Source organism: Clarias gariepinus, chromosome 23 (assembly GCF_024256425.1).
Source record: "Clarias gariepinus isolate MV-2021 ecotype Netherlands chromosome 23, CGAR_prim_01v2, whole genome shotgun sequence".
Classification (NCBI taxonomy): domain Eukaryota; kingdom Metazoa; phylum Chordata; class Actinopteri; order Siluriformes; family Clariidae; genus Clarias; species Clarias gariepinus.
In genome coordinates, this window is record NC_071122.1 from 24538582 (window position 1) to 24557757 (window position 19176).

The following is a 19176-nucleotide window of genomic DNA, read 5'->3' on the forward strand; positions in this document are numbered from 1 at the left end:
CTCACCAGGGACAAACTGACCATTTTGATTTATACAAATTCCCATTCCATACAAACTTAAATAATTATTTTGATTGTGTAAAGCTGCTTAGCGACAATGACAATTGCTAAAAGTGCTATACAAAACAAAATTGAATTGAATTGAATATTTTTATGTATTTCCTTTAAAAATAAATTAATTCTAATCTAACCTATTAACAGCACACCGCTATTCTGTACAGGGAGGCTTAGAGCCTATCCCAAGGGACTTTGGGCACAAGGTGGTGTACATCCTAAACAGAGTGCCAATCCATTGCAGGGCACACACACACACACACACACACACACAGAATTAGCCTACTTTGGACTGTGGGAGGAAATGCAGGTATAATTAATGGATCTCCTCGGCTTAGCCAAATGATCTGGAGTCTTAATTTCAAGACTGAAATTGTTTTGGTTTGTGTGGCTCTACACACTACATCATTTGGCAAACTCACTGAAACTTGTGTCAGTGTGAGAAAGTGTTAATTAAAAATCCCTGAGTGTGAACGCCGCTACCAAACTCATCTAAAAGACACCAACAGTATGACCCCACACTCACGGCACGATTACAAAGAGACAGAAAGAAATGTCCTTATTACCTCCAGCTCACCGCAAATAACGTTTCTGTTTTTCAGAGCCTTGATTTCTGCTTGAGCTGATTAGCGGGTCATCTTGATTGACCAGGTAAAGCAGGTTTTATTGTTTGGAGTATTTTCATCTATAATCTGGCATGAACACACATTACAACACAGAATTTGAGCAAACATTTTATTGGGGGCTCGTACAGTGTGTTTTGTCTCCCTAAGTCAGTTTGGATCTTCAGCTTGTTAAATTCACAAGATTTAAGACTTAAGTTTTAATACCATTTAGAGACTGAGATAGTAAACTATCATAGCACGATACTTGAAATTTTGCTGGTAAAATTATATGTACTGTAAGTTTGCTGAGTGTGATGCTGGAACACAGGAAAACAGGAGCAACATTTTAAAATCTTATCAAACTATGTATAACAAAAATATAAGCTAGCTGATTTTAACTCTGGGCAAAATGAATTAGCTGTTAGATTTTATGAGCTTTCTAATGATGGAGTTTAACAAGAAAATGATTATATAGCCAGCCATATCCTGTTCCCCTAACAGTGAAGAAGCCCTCAGCATGACTCTGGTCACAGACCTGGGAATTCCACGGCACTAGCAGAGATCACGGGCCGTGCCACGGGGCACTCTTATTGTTCTCTCAGCCATCATGACCATTTTATCTTTGACAGCTGTTCATCCAGATTCTACACCGTTCAGGTCGCCCTTTGGCACAGGCAGATGCGTCGACCACTGAAATTCGCCCTGGTCAACATTTCTGCAGGCGATCCAGATCCGCGGCACGCTGACAGGCGGCGTGCCATCTGCCATGATCATCGCTGCATGCTAACACAGGAGTTGTAAGTAGGAGTTTTACTAAACACAGATGATTTGCTTTTGATTTTAATGTCAGAACATCAGAGCTCATTTTAACTCCACATACAGGAGCTGAGCAGGAATTTCATTTATTTCCAGTAAAATCTCTGACTGTGCACTGCTGTTTCTGTTGCATAGTTACAAAATATTGCAATTGATATATTTTTATAGGATGAAATTGTGTAAACTGAGCTAAACAAATAACAGGTAACATCACTTGGATATTGATGAGCTGTACAGTAGACACAGCACAAAAGTGTAAAAGTTTTGACCCCCCCCCCCATTTCTTCATATTAAATGAAATTACATGATGCTGATTAAATTAGAGAAATTAGAACAATTGTTCTACTGCGACAGGCTGCAAAGTGCCCAAAAGATACAATTTAAAATGTGCTTGTTTATGTAACGATCTCAGCAGCGACGTGATTTCCTCTCTCGTCTGTTGCAACCACTCAGCGTTCAGCATTAGCAGTCTACTAATCCCCGGCCTGATCATCTGTCATCATCTGCACCTGTTTCTCACTGGGTCATGCCTTGGGTTAGATGTGTCTTCATGCTTAAGTGATTCATGATGCTGTGTGGATTCCTCCGAAACTGCTCAGGTACAGGGACAAGTGAAAATCTGAGTCTTTCAGGAAGCCTGGAGAACTGTTCCACGTAAGTCTGGTTTCCTCACTCATTCTCTATAGCGCTTATCCTCTACAGGGTTGCACGGGACGTGTGTCACATGGCGGGGTACACCCTGCACAGGGTAGCAATCCATCCCTCGATCCTAGTGGTGCGAGCCAACAGTGCTAACCACTACGTCCTGCCGCTTAAGTCTGGCACTTAGGAAGAAAAATATGAATAAAAAAACTAGGCAGGACGTCAAGACTTTTGCACAGTCCTGTAAAAAATAGTGTTCATTGTGGTCTAGTACAAACAAGTGGGTACGCGAGTCAGTCCTGGCATTTTTATGTTTATTCAGTAACGCTCTTTATAAAATAAAATTTCAGTTTTAATTCAAATCAACTCCGGGTCAAAATAAATGGAGGGGAAAAAAAGAAAGAAAATACAAAAACAAAAAATGCATCAATACAAAACCTCCAGGGGTTTTCATACATCTGCTACAAAGAGTTTTTTTTTTTTACTTAATAAGAATGGTTACAGAGCCAAAAATCAGGACTTTCAAGTAGTGAACATGATCACACATCTTTTCAGGAGATTTGTACAGAATATACATCATAACCTTAAATTTCCTTACAGCGTTAATTACAATAAGAATAATCATAATACTAACAGTAGGAATAATTCTAGAGTGACAAGTGATGAAAACGCTTCATTTAACAGACATTTCTTTGTAAACTTGAAACCCGTTACCATTTGTAATTATGATGAGGTGAAACGTTTTTTTTTTAAATTATTATTATTTTTCGCATTGTTCCAGGATTTAACGGTGAAATGATAGATGACATGTTGTATGTATTTCACTACAGCTTACACACATTCACGGGGTGGGGGAGGGGCGGTGGAGGGAGAAGAGTACAAAAATCGCTTACACAAAAAACTCCAAAGTAAAAAACAAGAGAAACTGAAATCACAGACGTTTGTGCAAAGACCAACAGCCATGTGCTAATATAGAAATCCCCAGTGGTGTAGAGTGAACCAAATCAATTCTCATACATATATTTATATTTTATTTTAGCTATTATATATATATATATTTTTTTTTAACTTTTTTTCAGGAATCCCTGACATGAGGTAAAAGCAAGTTGTTTTAAACTTTCAAACTTTTAAAAAGCTTTTTTTTAAAAAATAATGCATATTATATATTTATATATTTATATATATTTTTAAGAGTAATTGCTACAAATAGTACAATGTGCCTAGAATGCGCATTGGTCCTCTCACAAGATATATTCACATAAAGACTGGAACACTATGTATGTACATGTATTTCCTCCTCACGAAACATTTCAGAGAGCCCTTTGAGATGTGCACATGCAGTGGTTAAATCCACGTTTTGTTTCGCTTAGTTTTTTTTTTTCCTCGTGTTAGTGTTCGGTTGACTGAAAGCACAGCGCTCGCTCGCAAATCAGGACATTGCTCGCAAATCCTGGAGCCTGCTTCGTCTGCGCTGAAACCCAACACTTCAAGGCAGTGCCTTTGCAGTCAAACATATTAAATAAATAACGATAATAATAATAATAGTAGTAATACATCTCTCGTGGTGATCTGATGTTTTTTATTTATTGGTAACGGGAAAGGAAGCCTCTTATGTAAAATACTTTAAGTGATAAAATACTTTTGCACTATGGCCCTGATTTACTAAAGGGTTGCGTTAGTGTAAACACGCGTACAAATTTGAAAAAAAAAGAAAAAAGAACGAAACATACAAGCTAATCAATGAGGATCTTTGAAACGCACAAAGTGGCTCTTTGTCTGGTTTTCCTTTTCCTCAGTGGACATGTTTTTGGGGTAAAACACATGGAGGAGTTTATGCATGGAGACTGATTTAGCACCAGCAGCCTGAAGATTAGTGCAACCTAACAGCAAGTATTATATACTAGTTCTCCAAGACTTATGGCTTAGTATCTCGAAATAATTCTGTTCAATGTCATGTATTAATTAGAGCTGCAGCTAATCACCATGTCGGGTATGAATAGGGTTTTGACACGGAGGTTTATATTCTACATGTCCTTTAATTCAAGCCTGTTTAAGATAAACAACGAGGTCTGATTTCCATTCGGTGGGAACCGAAAAAATTCTGAGTTTCTCGTTTTATTGATTTGAAACAAACTGCATTCTTGGGATTTAAAGGAGGAGTCAGGGATACAGTGCTACCTCGGCATACAAATGCTAAATTTTGCCAGAAATTTGCCTCGACATACAAAGCATTTCCGGCATACAAGTGATCAAGCAAGTCGTGGGTACTTTTGTGGAAAGCCAAGCTGAGCAAGTTTTATTTTTTGTGGGGATTTTCAATGGATAACAACCCTAAAAATATAGGCTAGCTAATTAATATCAATATAAATCATAAATGATTGGCTGGAGTAGTGTAGTGTGGTGCGGCCTGTGCCGTGTTGTTCATTTCCTCCATAAAACCCCAGGCTTGTGTAAGTAGATGGAATTTTTACGCAGTTTTTTATTTTCATTTTCAGCCCACACAGAGAACGGACCAAAGCTCATGAACTGTAAGAGACAACTGGACAAAATGAACAGGTTAGAATCATTAACTCCTCCTTTAAAACTGTAACCAGGATTAGCCTGAGACGAGAACGTCAGAAGAGTAAGACGGTAGTGAAGGTGAAGTTGTTCCACACGGTTTCGCTTTATTACATAAGGAAAAATAATATTTGTTACAGCTGCTCGCATTTATACGCTGGTTATTTGTTGATAAATTCACATAAACATTAACATTTTCATTATTTTTGCAGCCCTAGAGAATGAATTAATACTCCCAGAGCAGCGAGGTTGGTTTCATGCTAGGCGTCCACCACACAAGGTTTTTAACACACTTGGCCTCGGTCATGGCATCATCGACTGCATTCTTACCAACGTGAGGTCATTTACGCAGTTGTTTATTAATCGCTTGCGGCACGCCCGGTTTCGCCTGGCGCACAGAAAAACCAGCAAGCGATATTCTGGCTCTTAGTAAATCAGGGCCTTTGTTTTCCTCGCTTATGGGAGGTATATGTAGAAACCGGAGACACGGCGAGTCAGACACAGAACGGGAATCGGTATTGCTTCGCCGCTCCAGCCCAGCCTCGTTTGTCGGTTTCACGTTAGTGATCGTTACGCCCTCAGCAGGCTCGTCCCAGTCCGTAGCGCTAAAGGGAAAAATGAGACAAGCATGCGCCGGACTTGGCTGTCCTCTCAGTCTTTTTTGTCGTAATACACGATATAAGCAGCATTGTCAATGCGTGACAGTATTTAACACCAACATCACCTCCTGTGCACAAACAACACAATGAAAACACCGGGACAGAACCTCCTCGTAACACAAACTACACAACTACACGCACGACAGCTCCACGAGCCCTAGAGTAGTGTCCAGCATCGGAGAGTCTCACTTTATAATCCGTACTGCATGCTGGGGATTTCTGGTCAGGAACGAGTGATGCTGCTGTTTCATGTCATCTCACATAAACACAAACACAAACAAACATACATACAGGGAAAAAGATGAAATGTTAAAAAAAAAAAAAAACAACAACAACGATTTGCATATTTTGTGCAGGTGTGAGATGAAGTTCCTCTCATTAAAAACGTTTTTGTCACACAAACCGATTAAGAATGCATATGATCAAGAATGCAAAATAAATAAATAAACATTATATAAGAGTCCAGTATCTAATAAATTCACAATTAGTTTTTTCTCTCCATGATACAGTAACATCAATTAGGATCAATATTGCTGATTCCTTTTTCCTACAGTACATAATTACAAAATATTTCTCTTTCCAAAGTTTCCTCATGTTTTTTTTATATTACAATTCATTTACAGCATAGTCGTTTTTACGAAAGCCCGAACAGGCTACACCTAGAGTTAAAAAAATAAACCTGCTGCCTGCTAGTGCATTCAACACAAGCGTTGCAATCTTTTTTATTTATTTATTTGTTTGTTTTTTTTACAAAACGTTATCTAATTTCCAGATTTTAAAACGCAGTAAGATCTCTGTCCCGAGTCCAGAACGCTCTTACTGGAGTTAGTTATCTAAAGAGTTAATAACTCTCGTTAACCCTTAGTTAATCAGGTGAAACTAAAGCCTCTAGGGGGAGATACGCCTTACTGAGCTTGCATTAAAAACATGCGTGATATGCAAAAACCTTTAATAAAGTGACTGAGGTAATGACATTTTGAATCTGATTGTCATCACCTTGGAGACAATAGCGGCGGGCGCTCTCATCGGTCCGTACGCTGCAGCGACAGCACAAGCGGCCAATCACAGTTCAGCACACTTCATCATCAGCTTAGCGGCGAGCTGCAGAGCATCACCATCAGACGTCCGACACACTGTTTCCTGGCGAAGTGACCCCCTCCCCCCCTCACCTGTGATGGATATGCACCTCGACCAATAGGGAGAGAGTAGGCGGGGCAAGCTTGTCCTTACTCCAGGTGCCTTTCTACTCCACTGGAAAGGAAGGCACTTCTTTTGGTTTTAAGCCAATAGATGCATTTCGTTTTTTTGTGACAACTAAAGTCCGCTAGCTGTGGCTGCTAACCGGACGCTATAACGTGGTGATGCATATCATTTCGTCCGCCAAGTCCTCCTCGTAACGAGGCCGGGATTCGGCTTCTGGCTCTTCGTCGCTGTAGTTGGCAGAAACATCCTGCACGTCATACTCTCTTTGAGTCATGACCGGGTAAACGTGAACACCATTGACCGCGGGCGTGACTCCGCCGTTCAGCAGGTGGCTCGCCGCGCTTTCCATCTCATCGATGGTCATGTCACAGGCGTCTGCGATCTCGTGCTTCGTAGCCGACACAAACTTTGGGTCCTTAGCGTACCTGCCCAATCCCTCTGATATCAAAACCTGTTTCACAAAAGGTATCAGAATATCAGAACATACCATGCATCTACACACCACATGTAATAGATTTTTGATGATTCTCAAACACACCTACAGTTAAACATTCTTAGATTCAAGAACCTCTAGAACAAACAGGCTCGATGTTAATCCAAAACTACCATGCATCCTCTCAAAAATCTTCGACTTTCATGCAACTCATGGTTAGTGAACAGTGCCCCCTAGACTCACCGCCTCCACAAGACTGGTTGCGCTGCCTCTCTTGTGGTGGTACTGGTTCCGGTACTCAGCTGGGATTTGCAGGTGCACCGGTGAGTAGGTGCTCTGCTGGTACTCTGGCTCATCTGTGTACCACGAGCTCTTCCTCACCGAACAGTAGCTGCTGCCCATGCTGTCGCGGTGCGGGCGGTCTACGCGGATCATGGGCGTGTAGTAAGGAGTGCGGTCCTTACTGGCAGGTGTGGCAGGAGGCGTGGCCCACGAGCGAGTAGAGCGAGAAGGGGAGAGTCTGTGAGCTCTACTCCAGTCCAGCCCTGCTACCGCCATCACCTGAAAAAGACCAAGGGGCATACTGTATATACAAAGGCACAGACCTGAAAGCAGGTTTATGGCTGATTATTCTCTATATCTTTTCTGTATTTTTCTACCCATCCCGAGGCATCTGGAGATTGTGCCAGCTTTAGTAGACAAAGGCCAACCCTGCGAGGTTTCTAAGGCATCTAGAGAAGGACCAGCTCCAGCTGGATTCTGCTTTATGATGGCTGGAGCTACCATCCTGCTCCTGTGCTTCCAGTGATCCAGACCCCATCTGCCCTCTGCACCTACTGACTCCCTGTGCTGAACTGGACTTCATGTTAATCTACACAACTTCTGTTATATTGAACTTTCACCTGCATAACACACATGATGTTTTTTCTATCTGTTATCACCCAGATGAGGATGGGTTCCCTGTTGAGTCTGGTTCCTCTCAAGGTTTCTTACTATTGCCATCTCAGGGAGTTTTTCCTTGCCACTGTCGCCGTCACCCTTGGCTTGCTCATCAGAGATATTTCATTTATCATTCATTCATTTCATTATTATCTAGACACATTTTTCTCACACATACACACTTCCAAATATTTTCTTTTCTTTTCTTTTCTAAAAAAAAAAAAAAAAAAAAATTCTTTAATTTTTTGTGAAGCTGCTTTGAGACAATGACCATTGTTAAAAGCGCTATATAAATAAAATTGAATTGAATTAAATTGATTATTGAGGTTCATGAAAAAGACAGCAGACTTTTCAGGGTTTCGGATTTTATTTAATAATGAAAATACTGGTTATTTCATTTTCTTTACGTTGAAGGGACGGCATGAGAGGCATGTCAGAAGTGCTGAGTGCAGCGGTAGTGCAGTGATACCTGATGTTGCATTAAATGAAGTGGAAGAGCGGTCCGCTGGCGAGGAAGCTCATCCTGACTGCTCTGTCTGCGGAGACACTCAAAGTTGAAAGACGACCTCCGGGTGCCTGGATGTGTAACGGATAAAGAGAGTTATTTACCAGTATAGAGGGAACACAGTTACACCAATCTATGTATATATAAGGTATATAAAGCAAAGCCTGGCTCATTATTGCCAGCACCAAAATGTCCACCTTGTGGTGTGGGAGGAAGCCGCCGTCTCTTCGGTGACCTGTACGAGTCGTGGTAAAGGGGTTGCTCGTCGTCGTCATAGTAACTGTCAGGATGATGGTAGCCACGCGGAGTCTCGTACTCCTGATCGCTGCTGGGATACCTAACCAGGGAAAAAAAATTTAACCACTAATATGAAAAGTTAAACAAATCAGACAATGTGTTTTGTCTCATCTTCATGGAATGAGAAACATTTATTCTAATAACCCGCAGGCCTCGATCTACTGTGCCGTGGTGATACCTGTCTCCCGACAGCATGCCTTCATCTTCATAAAACTCTTCTCCGCTGTAATACTCCCCAGAGTGACGGTCTTCTTCAAACTCTTCCTCGCGGCGAATAGTGGGTTGACGCCTGATGCTGCCACATGACCTGAGCAGAAGGTCAAAGATTAAGAGAAGTACACGGTGTCCATCAGTGTTTAGGATAGGAGCAATAAGACCATGCAGGGCCATGCATATCTCCAGTGGGGCAGCGATGCAGCAAAGCTGTCCTCATCAACAAACACACACAGTGTCAGCACGAGCGATATGTACAAACCAAGAGGGTCTAGACGCAGACATGGTTGGAGTGTTAAGGGTGTTTTTTGGAATAGATTATCAAAAGAAGTCTAGGAGTAAGTTTTAATCTAGAACACGCCCAGAGGCTGATTGCACCATCAATGGACATAAATTGGTTGTAATTGTATGTGCTCGCAAATTAAAGCCTGTTGCACCAAAATAGTCATAAAACTGAATTTTCACTAAACCTGGGCATGGAATTTAAGGTTAGCTAGAGGGCACCTTGAAACGATGTCATTTGTCAGGTGTAGCAAGTAACAAACAATGTTCCCTCAATAACACCTTAGTATTTTTTACAATGCATTATAGCTGCTTCTTTACAGACTGTAAAATAAGTTTACATTTACATTTGGCAGACGCTCTTATCCAGAGCGACTTACATTTTTATCTCATTACACATCTGAGCAGTTGAGGGTTAAGGGCCTTGCTCAAGGGCCCAACAGCGGCAACTTGGTGGTTGTGGGGTTTGAACCTGGGATCTTCCGAACCATAGTCCAATGCCTTAACCACTGAGCTACCCCTGGCCCCTATGTTCTATCCTTTCTTATAAGTTGAACAGATATTTCATAAGCATCAAGCTAAACGAGGGAATTAGTCATATGGTTAAGTTGAAGGAATGGTATACTAACGTTCGGATGTAAAAAATTCTCGAGGCAGAAAAATAGACCTGAACTCTTATGCTACCTTCACTGTGCTTCACAGCTGGGATGAGTTTTGGTATTAATGTGCAGCCGGCACCCGAAACGACTCTATGGCCATGAGAACAAGTACTGTGCAAGCTAAAGGAAAACAGGCACTGCTGCTCACCTGGTTGGTTCCTTACTTTCTGTGAAGCATGGTGGTGGTAGCATCATGCCTTAAAGAACACATGTCGCTTAGGAGCTACTAAACTGGATATTTACAGTAGATGGTGTAAAAGGGACCGTATACTGTAGAGATTGAAGTAAATTCATCCGGTTATGTATCATAACTTATTATGTTGCATTTGAGATGTCTTGTGTAAAGGTCTTAAGGTTTTAACATTTAAGACTGCTATCTATTCATGTAACTGACCCAGTACTAATATAGAACCCATTCTAGAACCCACTCGCAATTTACAACTCTCTACTAAGTCTGATTTTAAGGCGTCTAGACTTCTTTGGTTTGGCGAGACAAAGCAGATTAGTGTACACACTAGAAGGCACTTCTAAATTTTCCTAAAAAGGCCTTAAAGGACAAATCCAGCTTTTTCAGTGCCATTATGGCTTCTTATTTAAAAAACATTTTACTCATTCAATCAGATTTTACCATTATGGGTCATCCTAAAGGAGTTATCCTTTATATATAGCATTTAATTAGTAGTCTTTATTTGGCCAACAGGAACATGCAGCAAGACTTGGCCTCATTCTCTCCAGTCTATCAGCCAATCACAAAAGAGAATGAGAAGAGAATGTAACAAGAGTGCTGTTAACCACCGACTGTAGTTCCTCTTCACCAGGTGAATGTGTTACAAACGTCTAAATGCAGTTAATCCCTGCTATGGGAACGTGCAGTACCTAATGTGAAGCGTACCTAATATAGGTCTCATAGTAGCGCCTTCTGCTCCAGAAGGCAGAGAGGTGGTTAGGAGAAAGGTAGGAAAGAAAGACAAAGGTACAGAAAGAAAAAGAAGTAAGAAGATTTCATATAAAGCATATAATATATAAAGTATATACAGCAATATTATATATATGCAAAAGGATGGAGTGGGTACAGTTCTGTACAGCAGTTGGATTTTGTCTTCCATAAATACAGAAGTATCACTGTTCACATTGTTTAATCCCGAAGCCAAAATACACTGCTAATACAGGAGTGTTGTGGGGGAAGAAGGTTGATCGTAAAGGAAACTGATGGAAATGGAACAGCAGGATCGGTCAATCCTGAACCGAATAGAAAGGAGAAGGTGTTTTGAAATATGAAACAGGAAAATAATCAAATATATGCAAAAGTAATGATCCGATAATATGGTGACCGATTCTCACAAGTTTGGATGGAGTTTAAAACAGCATATAAATAAGAAATGCAAATTAGCTGACAATGCAATCAAGTGCAAGAAACATCACACTCTAAAAACTCGTTGAATGATCACCTCTGTCCGTGCGGCGTCCTGGCTTTTTCGTACTCCGGGCAGTACGGTCCGGGGTATCCATTCGCCGGGGCGTGGTGGTAGTAGCGATTATGGCCTCCATTGGGCAGGCTGGACATGTTAGCATTGTTCAGATTGATGTTGGTGGACTTTGGTGACTTGCTGTAAGAATTGTGGTGATTGTGATGATGATGATGGTGGTGATGATGATTATGTTGGGCCATGGCGTTGGCGCGGTCCAGCCGGCCCACGGGCTGTTCCATGTCAGCGTAGTGCGGGGGAGGATGAACCTGCAGGGGGCGCTGCGTGGCGTTGGTCTGATGCCCGGTACCTCGGTGGGGGTCGCCGTTGATGTGGTTAATGTGATTGCCGAAAAGGCCACCGTTTCGCTGTTAATAAACACCCGCGAGTGTGAGACGATGAAGCCATTACATCTCAATAAAACTGTGGTCTATTTATGTCAGCTGATGTCTTTTAACAAAACACAGCGAACAGAAAAGAAGCTGGTTAAATGGGTCATGGTATGAGTGAATCCGATGAACTAATATATCGTTTAGAATCGTAATCTTCTTAAAACTATTTTGGGAAAAAAAATACTAAATATGCAAATCAGCAAATGAAATATTTGGCATTGTTGACTTCTACTGGGGTTGGATTTTGGATTTTCATCTGTGAGTTACTTCATGTAAACTCTCCTCTTTAATAACTTCCTTTTAACGAAGTGAAAATGTAAATATTTCTACTTGAAGGTCAGTACACACACCTCTCTCAGCCCATTAATATTAGCCAGCTCAGCCTCTTTTCTTCCAAGAAAGTTGACCATAATTTTGTCTGCATCTAAAAACTTTAGAGGCGATCATAATATACCACAGACAGCAATGATCTAGCTATCGCTTAGGGGAAAAAAAAAAAAACCAACACGCCCCAAAGCTGCTCTCCTGTAATGGACGCTACAAAAGTGGCAAATTGAGACATTGATCAGTAGTGCAGAAGGAGCTTGTAAAAGTGTAAAGTCCTTTACCCTATAAATCTCCTCGTCCTCCTCAGGTATAAAGTCTACTAGCTCCTCATCCTGGAGGTCACACGATATGGCGCGGCGGATTTCGGGCCCAATATCATGCAGCGTGCGGAGACCAGCCTGGAACCACGACAACACAGGAGAGCTGAGAACCGGGGCAGCTTCCCGAACTTTCTCACGGTTCACACGGACGGGAGACACACACACACACACACACACAGAGAAACGCTCTCACACACTAGTGTCAACATGTAACAGGGAAGGGACATGACCTCTCTTGGAGGAGTCGGACAGGACAGTGTCAGTGTATTAGACATGAGGATGTTTCACACGAGACGGGACAAGAACAAACCCCCTCACACACACACGCACGCACACACACACTGTACCAGCAGAGAGATCAAGACGCCACACGCCTTCTCTGTGCACTCTTTCCTGAACTAACAATTACAGCAAATGCTATCTGTTATTAAAAAGGGGACGCACCAGCGATGAGTTTAGAGTGAGTTTAAACAAATGTGTTCGGCAAAAAATGAGGTCTTCTACCAAAAGCGTGAAGGTGATTACACATGTGGTCATGGTACAATGGCGATGGAGACAGTGAAGATGAGAAGAGACTGTGAAGGGCATCTAATAGAAATGGAGTTAAATAAACATGCACACAGCATTCATACACAGTAAACATGTACATATAACGTGCACATCGGCAACTGTGGCATCTGTACCCGCGGGGTCGATTAAACAAAGCCAACACAGGACACATGACCTGGGTGCAACCTGACTTCTATTACACCCCCATGTGGTTCAGCAGACTGACTTAAAAACATATCGATGGTGCAGATATAAGACCAGTTATTGCTATAAGCTACACACCAGCGTGTCTGTGCATGGACGTCACAGAGACAGGGATTAGATTGAGCTGGTTTCAAGCGGTAATGTTGAAGTACGGCTGTACTGTACGTTGTGCTGTTGTACCGTTATAAACATCTCTGTGTTTCCTTTGTTTAATTCAAAGTTTTGTTTCTTTAAGCAGAATTCTTCTCAAAATTAAACATTTCAATAGCTGACAAGTTTGCAAAATCAAAAATGACCACCATCAGAAGAAAAAATGACAATAATAATAATAATAATAATAATAATAGTTCTGCTTAGAGCAAAGGCTACGTTCACATTACCAGCCTGAAGTGACTCAAATCGGATTGTTACTCTAATCTGACTCTGATCTGATTTATTATTTTTATAAAGGCTGTATAAGTTCACCTCGGATATGAGTCACTTGCACCTGCAATATCCGACACATGGTCATAGTCATGTGACTTGAATGAGAACGTTCACATCGGAATTCATGTGACTTTCTCTCCTGTGTGAATGCTTCGGGCGCTCCCTAACATCATCAGTCAGCACAGACAGGGTGGAGATTTAACAGCAGCTGCTAAAACAGCTAAAGCGAGGTGTCTGGCTTTATTCCTTCGTCTGGACCTCAACAAATACAATTTGACTAACTGCTCGCCATCCTCCAGAGCAAAACCAGGCACTTTTTATAAATGTGAACAGTCATGACATCTGACAAAAATAAATAAATATATATGAACAATGTGGCTTATAATGTGAACGTAGCCAAAAGTAAACAAAAATGTTAACAATATCTCTTCGAGCATTTTAAGTGCATTTCACAGCACTTCAGGCTGACGGTCAAACCCGTGCAGATGCTGAACAGATGTTTCATCCAGCTCTTGCTTTAATGATTCATGCTCAAATTTCCCAAAAGTGAGGAATAATCAGGGGAGCATTCACAGACCTGATTTTGTCACTTTTTTGCCGTTTCAGGTTCTGTATGTGAGACGTGAATAAAAACCTCTGCTCTGGCCACCTGTATGCGAACCTTAAGAACGTACTGTAAGCCCTGTTACTGTTTAATGTAGTACGGCGATGTGGTTGATTGATTAATGGTTTATCACAATTCCATTAGTATTTAGTAAGAATCTGTAGATTTGATACGTAGCGTGATACACTGGTGTGTTGTGATGCACTGCTATACTATAAGAAGTCGATTTTCAGACACAAACACCAGCAAAATATCTGATTAAAAGGTTTTCTTTTTTACGCGATCAGAATAGTGGCATCCACCTGTTACAGTAAACGCTAACTGTTCAACGTTAAACTACACTCTCACAGATCATTTGTTAAATCTATCTGCCTGGAATCAGTCTTAATCCTGAAAGACGTCCGCAACCGTAGCCAAACCTGTCACGATAAAACTTGTCTCGGTGCATCACCTCCACACATTCCTGGGTGCAAAAACTTTCAAGCATACACACATGCACAAGCATCAACAGCGTGACTGGTTTCGTTTGCGATATCCTGTGCACGTCCCGTTTCACCCGTGCACTCGGACTCACCTGCAGCGTGATGGCCGTGTTGTTCTGTGCGAGATGCACTCCTACCAGTCCTTCCTCTTTGCGTTTCTTGAATTTCCTAAAGTAGTCCTGTATCAGGAAGGTGGCATAGAACTTCCCCACGGTTACCTCATCATCTGAATGAATAGACCACACACACACACACACACACACACACCTTGTGTTTAAGCATGCTACCTCACTCCATTTACACACAACTTTGTTACGCTAATACATCTGTACACCATGAGGAACTTCCCTACGCTTTCATCCAGGGCTGGGCGATAAAACCATCTCCAATCGGCATGGCGATGCAAAAGAATTTAAAGGCAATAACTGTGATGAGAAAATCTACTGGGATTACACACAGCAAGTACAAAGAATCTTCGTACTGCAGCCAATCAGTTTTGCCCTTGCACATCAAAGTACATGCCCCCTTTTTACCCTACAGCAGTGTTTGTGTAACACGAGAAGAACAAACATTTTACAAAAGCAACGGTTAAAGTAGACTCGCATCAGCGTGACTTTAAGGCAGAACGTTTTCCTCCATGTTGCTCCTCCTAGTTGATGTCCTACAATTTAATATGAGAAACCAGTCACTGAATCAACTGGTATCAATTTTAGTCGGATAATGTGTTTGACGAAGCTCCTTTCTAGTTGCACTTTTTAAATAATTTAAGATGTTTACTGTTCTGACGCTGAAGTTCATCATAGTCACTGCTGCTTTTAGTTTTATTGATTTTACAGTTCGTCCCCAACATATGAACAAGTTCCGTTCTGAGAGCTTATCCGAGTCCAAGACGTCTAAGAAACATTGTCTAGGTACTAAGACACTAACACAGTTGGCTGTACACAGTGTTAGTATTACAGTACAGTGTTCTTTAGAATCGTGCCGATGGTTAAACGATTTATGTTAAAAGAATGAGGGATGTCTGCCATCTTTCCACCTCGCTCCATTCTCTCAACTATTTTCACTTTTGTCTCCATCATTATTGCTTTGGCGCTTATTAGCAGTACCAGCTTCATAGCCGCTGCTTTTATGGACACTTGTTTCCAGATGTCCTTACTGCACGCATGTTACAATGTATGCCGTACATGTGGTCTACATTCCGCGTTGGAACGTTCACGAACGCATCTATGAAAGTTCGTAACTCGAATGTTTGTATGTTGGGGCCTTACTGTACATTAATAAGCTTACCAGTCAAGCTGGTGTGTGATGGGTGTTCATGATTCAGTAGTAGGATTCTCACCTGTCATGTGGAAGCCCTGGGTCTGATACCCCGTCAATGCCCAAACCCTGCCACTAGAATGCGCTGTGTCATTAAATATTCATAATGAATTAAATATGAACTGTAATTTTACAGTTTAACTAATGAACCCTATTTTTTCAGGCGTTAATCATTATTGGGATACTTTTCAAACTGGCAAAAATATCAAACTATATTTTATGATAAATATAGATATTAATCTACTGTATATTAAAAAATAATATCTTTGCCGCCATATCGCCCAGCTCTACTTTTAACCACTTAACCAATGTGATTTTCAGTTTCATTCTCAGTGAAGAAGGCGTGGCTTCTGTGTGTCAGTCTCAGTGAAGAAGGCGTGGCTTCTGTGTGTCAGTCTCAGTAAAGGAGGCATGGCTTCTGTGTGTCAGTCTCAGTGAAGGAGGTGTGGCTTCTGTGTGTCAGTCTCAGTGAAGGAGGTGTGGCTTCTGTGTGTCTCAGTAAAGGAGGCGTGGCCTATGTACATAAATCTGAGTGAAGGAGGCATGACTTATGTCAGTCTCAGTTAAAGAGGTGTGGCTTCTGTGTGCCTCAGGGAAAGAGGCGTGGCCTATGTGCATAAATCTGAGTAAAGGGGGCGTGGCCTATGTGTCAGTCTCAGTAAAGGAGGTGTGGAGTCTGTCAGTCTGAGTGTAGGGGGTGTGGCCTCGGTGTGTCAGGCGTGGCATCCACATGTCAGTCTCAGTGAAGGAGGCGTGGTCAGATGAGGTTGTTACGGACCCTTGAGTGGTGTTAGCAGTTGAGTTAGCGCTGGTTAGTGTTAACTGGTTAGTTTCTGGCAAACCTTGTGTTAGAACGACTTAACAAGCATCTACTGTAGCTTCTACACAGCACATGTAAGCAAACAGCACAAGCAGCGTGGGTGTGTGTGAGTGTGTGTGTGTGTGTGTGTAATGTGCATGCTTCTAAAATGTGTGCAGGAGAGAGAGAGAATGATTCTGAAGCAGGGGTCTGCATCACTTTGTGTTAAATAAGCGCTTTGGGGACAAAGTTTGGAAAGAAGAGGCAACACTTGTTCCATGCCACCACCCTGAAACAGAATTGCTTCAGAATATTCGGAGGAGCTTTCAGAGAGACACACACACAGTCAGGGAGGAAGAGAAGCTGTGAAAGCACTCGAGCACAGAGACTGAGAAATCAACGTTAGAGAGAGAGAGAGAGAAGAAGGAGAGAGAAGGAGAGAGAGAAGAAAGGGAGAAAGAGAAAAAAAGTAGGAGAGAAAGACAGAGAGAAAAGAAAGAGAAAGAGAGAGAGAAGAGAGGGAGCTCTGCTTTAGAAGAAGAAACACAGCATGCCTGATACGCCATGCAAGCCTGAGGCTCAGAATTCACACACACACACACATACACACACACACATACATAAATACATACATACACACACTCTATTAAAGATCAAGTCTAGAAACAGCATAAGTAAGTATTAGAAAGACACACACACACACACACACTAGAAAAATATAAGAAAAGCAAAGCATGTTGAAGACGTTAGTGCCATTGCCAGTGTCTGTGTTTGCATAAGAGAGGTAGAATGTGTGTGTGTGTGTGTGTGTGTGTGTGTGTGTGTGTGAGTGTGTGTGTGTGTGAGGAAGAGATAGCAACATGCTCTCTTGTTAACAGACCGCTAGCAGGAGGCACCACTTGGTCCAGCAGCTTCATGCTGGTTCTCTTCCAGATCTTTTTAATGATGGCTCGCAGCTCCTCATTTGCCTGCTCCAGATTACCTGCAAGCACGGCATAAGGAATATCACCGCTACTGTTACACCTGTGTGTGTGTGTGTGTGTGTGTGTGTGTGTGTGTGTGTGTGTGTAAGACTGCTCACCATCCGTTTTGATCTTTAGTGCAGTCCTGACCAGAGCGAACAGTGTGGCGTTAAACATCACGGTGCCGTCGCTGTTCAGGGGCATGTTCATGGCCACGAGACGCTGGAAGACACACACACACACACACACACACACACACGTTTCAGCAGGAATCACGCTCAGGGTGGCTTCAATCCTATTTGCTAATGTTAATGCATGTTATAATTATTAAAGTGTTTGACCCGACTTTGGTTAAAGATGAACGGATGGATTTTTATTTTATATACAGACAATGACATCATCAGACTAGTTCACAAAGAGTAAACACAGCACCATCTAGTGGGCAGAGGTATAGAACAGCTTCGATATTTACTCTGCGGCAGGGTTTATTACACTGTAGATGTGTATCTTATGACTTCTGTGTTTCAGTACACACGTCTAAGGCTTTTGCACAGCGCTGTACACACACTGCCCGTCCCAAAAAACACAGGGTTAAGGGTAAAGAAGGGTTTTCTTCCCTGATGGCACAAACAGATTCATGTGTGTGAGTGTGTGTGTGTGTGTGAGAGTGTGTTAACCTTGCATGCTACTCTGTGAGGACACAGCTTCCCAAATCCAAGTGGAGGCTGAATGCGCCGGAGTAGCGTTACTACGTCTAAATGTTTTATCCTGCCCCTGAGAGAGAGAGAGAGAGAGAGTTACTTTCATGTTCACATATTATATTCTTAATGTTATTAATATTTGCATATTCAGTCAATGTTTAAATATCCCCCCCCCCTCCCCCCGCTGCGTTTCACCCCCATCATGAATCTTTTTCACTAAAACGTTTAAATCAGTAGGTTATGTTTTTATTATTTTATTACTATTTTTTAGTAAGTTATTGTTTTGACTTTGATGTTGTTGCTGATCACATGCTAGATCATTTAGCAGTACACACATGTATTCGTACATCCATGTGCACACACACACACACACACACACTCACTTGGCCTCTGGATCATATTCAGACCATATCCTCTTGAACTCGTCAAGGTGATGCGGTCCCAGGATCGACCAATCACGGGTCAGGTAGTCGAAGTTGTCCATGATGACGGCCACAAACAAGTTAATGATCTGTGGAGAGAAGAAGGAGAGTTTCTGGAGTTCACCCTGATCAGGCCTTCAGTTCTGCGTGTGCTGTTAGCCTTCGGTGCTTCGTTTTTTCTCCTAGTCCTCTGCATATTCTATATTAGTTAATATTTTGAAGGTAAGGTGAAGGGGCTTTGACTGAGACAGAGCTCTAATGAAACTTCCTTTTAAATCTTCTGGAGGTAAACAAGATAAGCAGGTGAGTGTGTGAATAGTGCTACTCACACCATGGGGGG

At 41.9% G+C, this 19176-nt stretch overlaps 1 protein-coding gene across 1 annotated transcript in view; it reads right to left on the bottom strand.

The window, feature by feature from the left end:
* Positions 1 to 2423: 2423 nt before the first annotated feature.
* Positions 2424 to 19176, bottom strand: part of cacna1da (calcium channel, voltage-dependent, L type, alpha 1D subunit, a) — a 98542-nt gene continuing 81789 nt past the window's right edge. Inside the window, exons 35-47 of the mRNA XM_053484197.1 lie at positions 18798 to 18925; positions 18391 to 18487; positions 17833 to 17935; positions 17632 to 17733; positions 14728 to 14861; positions 12332 to 12448; positions 11314 to 11699; positions 10758 to 10784; positions 8890 to 9018; positions 8612 to 8751; positions 8379 to 8485; positions 7214 to 7531; positions 2424 to 6988 (exon numbers count right to left, since the gene is read on the bottom strand). Coding sequence (XP_053340172.1) covers positions 6683 to 6988; positions 7214 to 7531; positions 8379 to 8485; positions 8612 to 8751; positions 8890 to 9018; positions 10758 to 10784; positions 11314 to 11699; positions 12332 to 12448; positions 14728 to 14861; positions 17632 to 17733; positions 17833 to 17935; positions 18391 to 18487; positions 18798 to 18925 — 2094 coding nt within the window. The 3' untranslated portion in view covers positions 2424 to 6682. The remainder of the gene's footprint in view (positions 6989 to 7213; positions 7532 to 8378; positions 8486 to 8611; positions 8752 to 8889; positions 9019 to 10757; positions 10785 to 11313; positions 11700 to 12331; positions 12449 to 14727; positions 14862 to 17631; positions 17734 to 17832; positions 17936 to 18390; positions 18488 to 18797; positions 18926 to 19176) is intronic.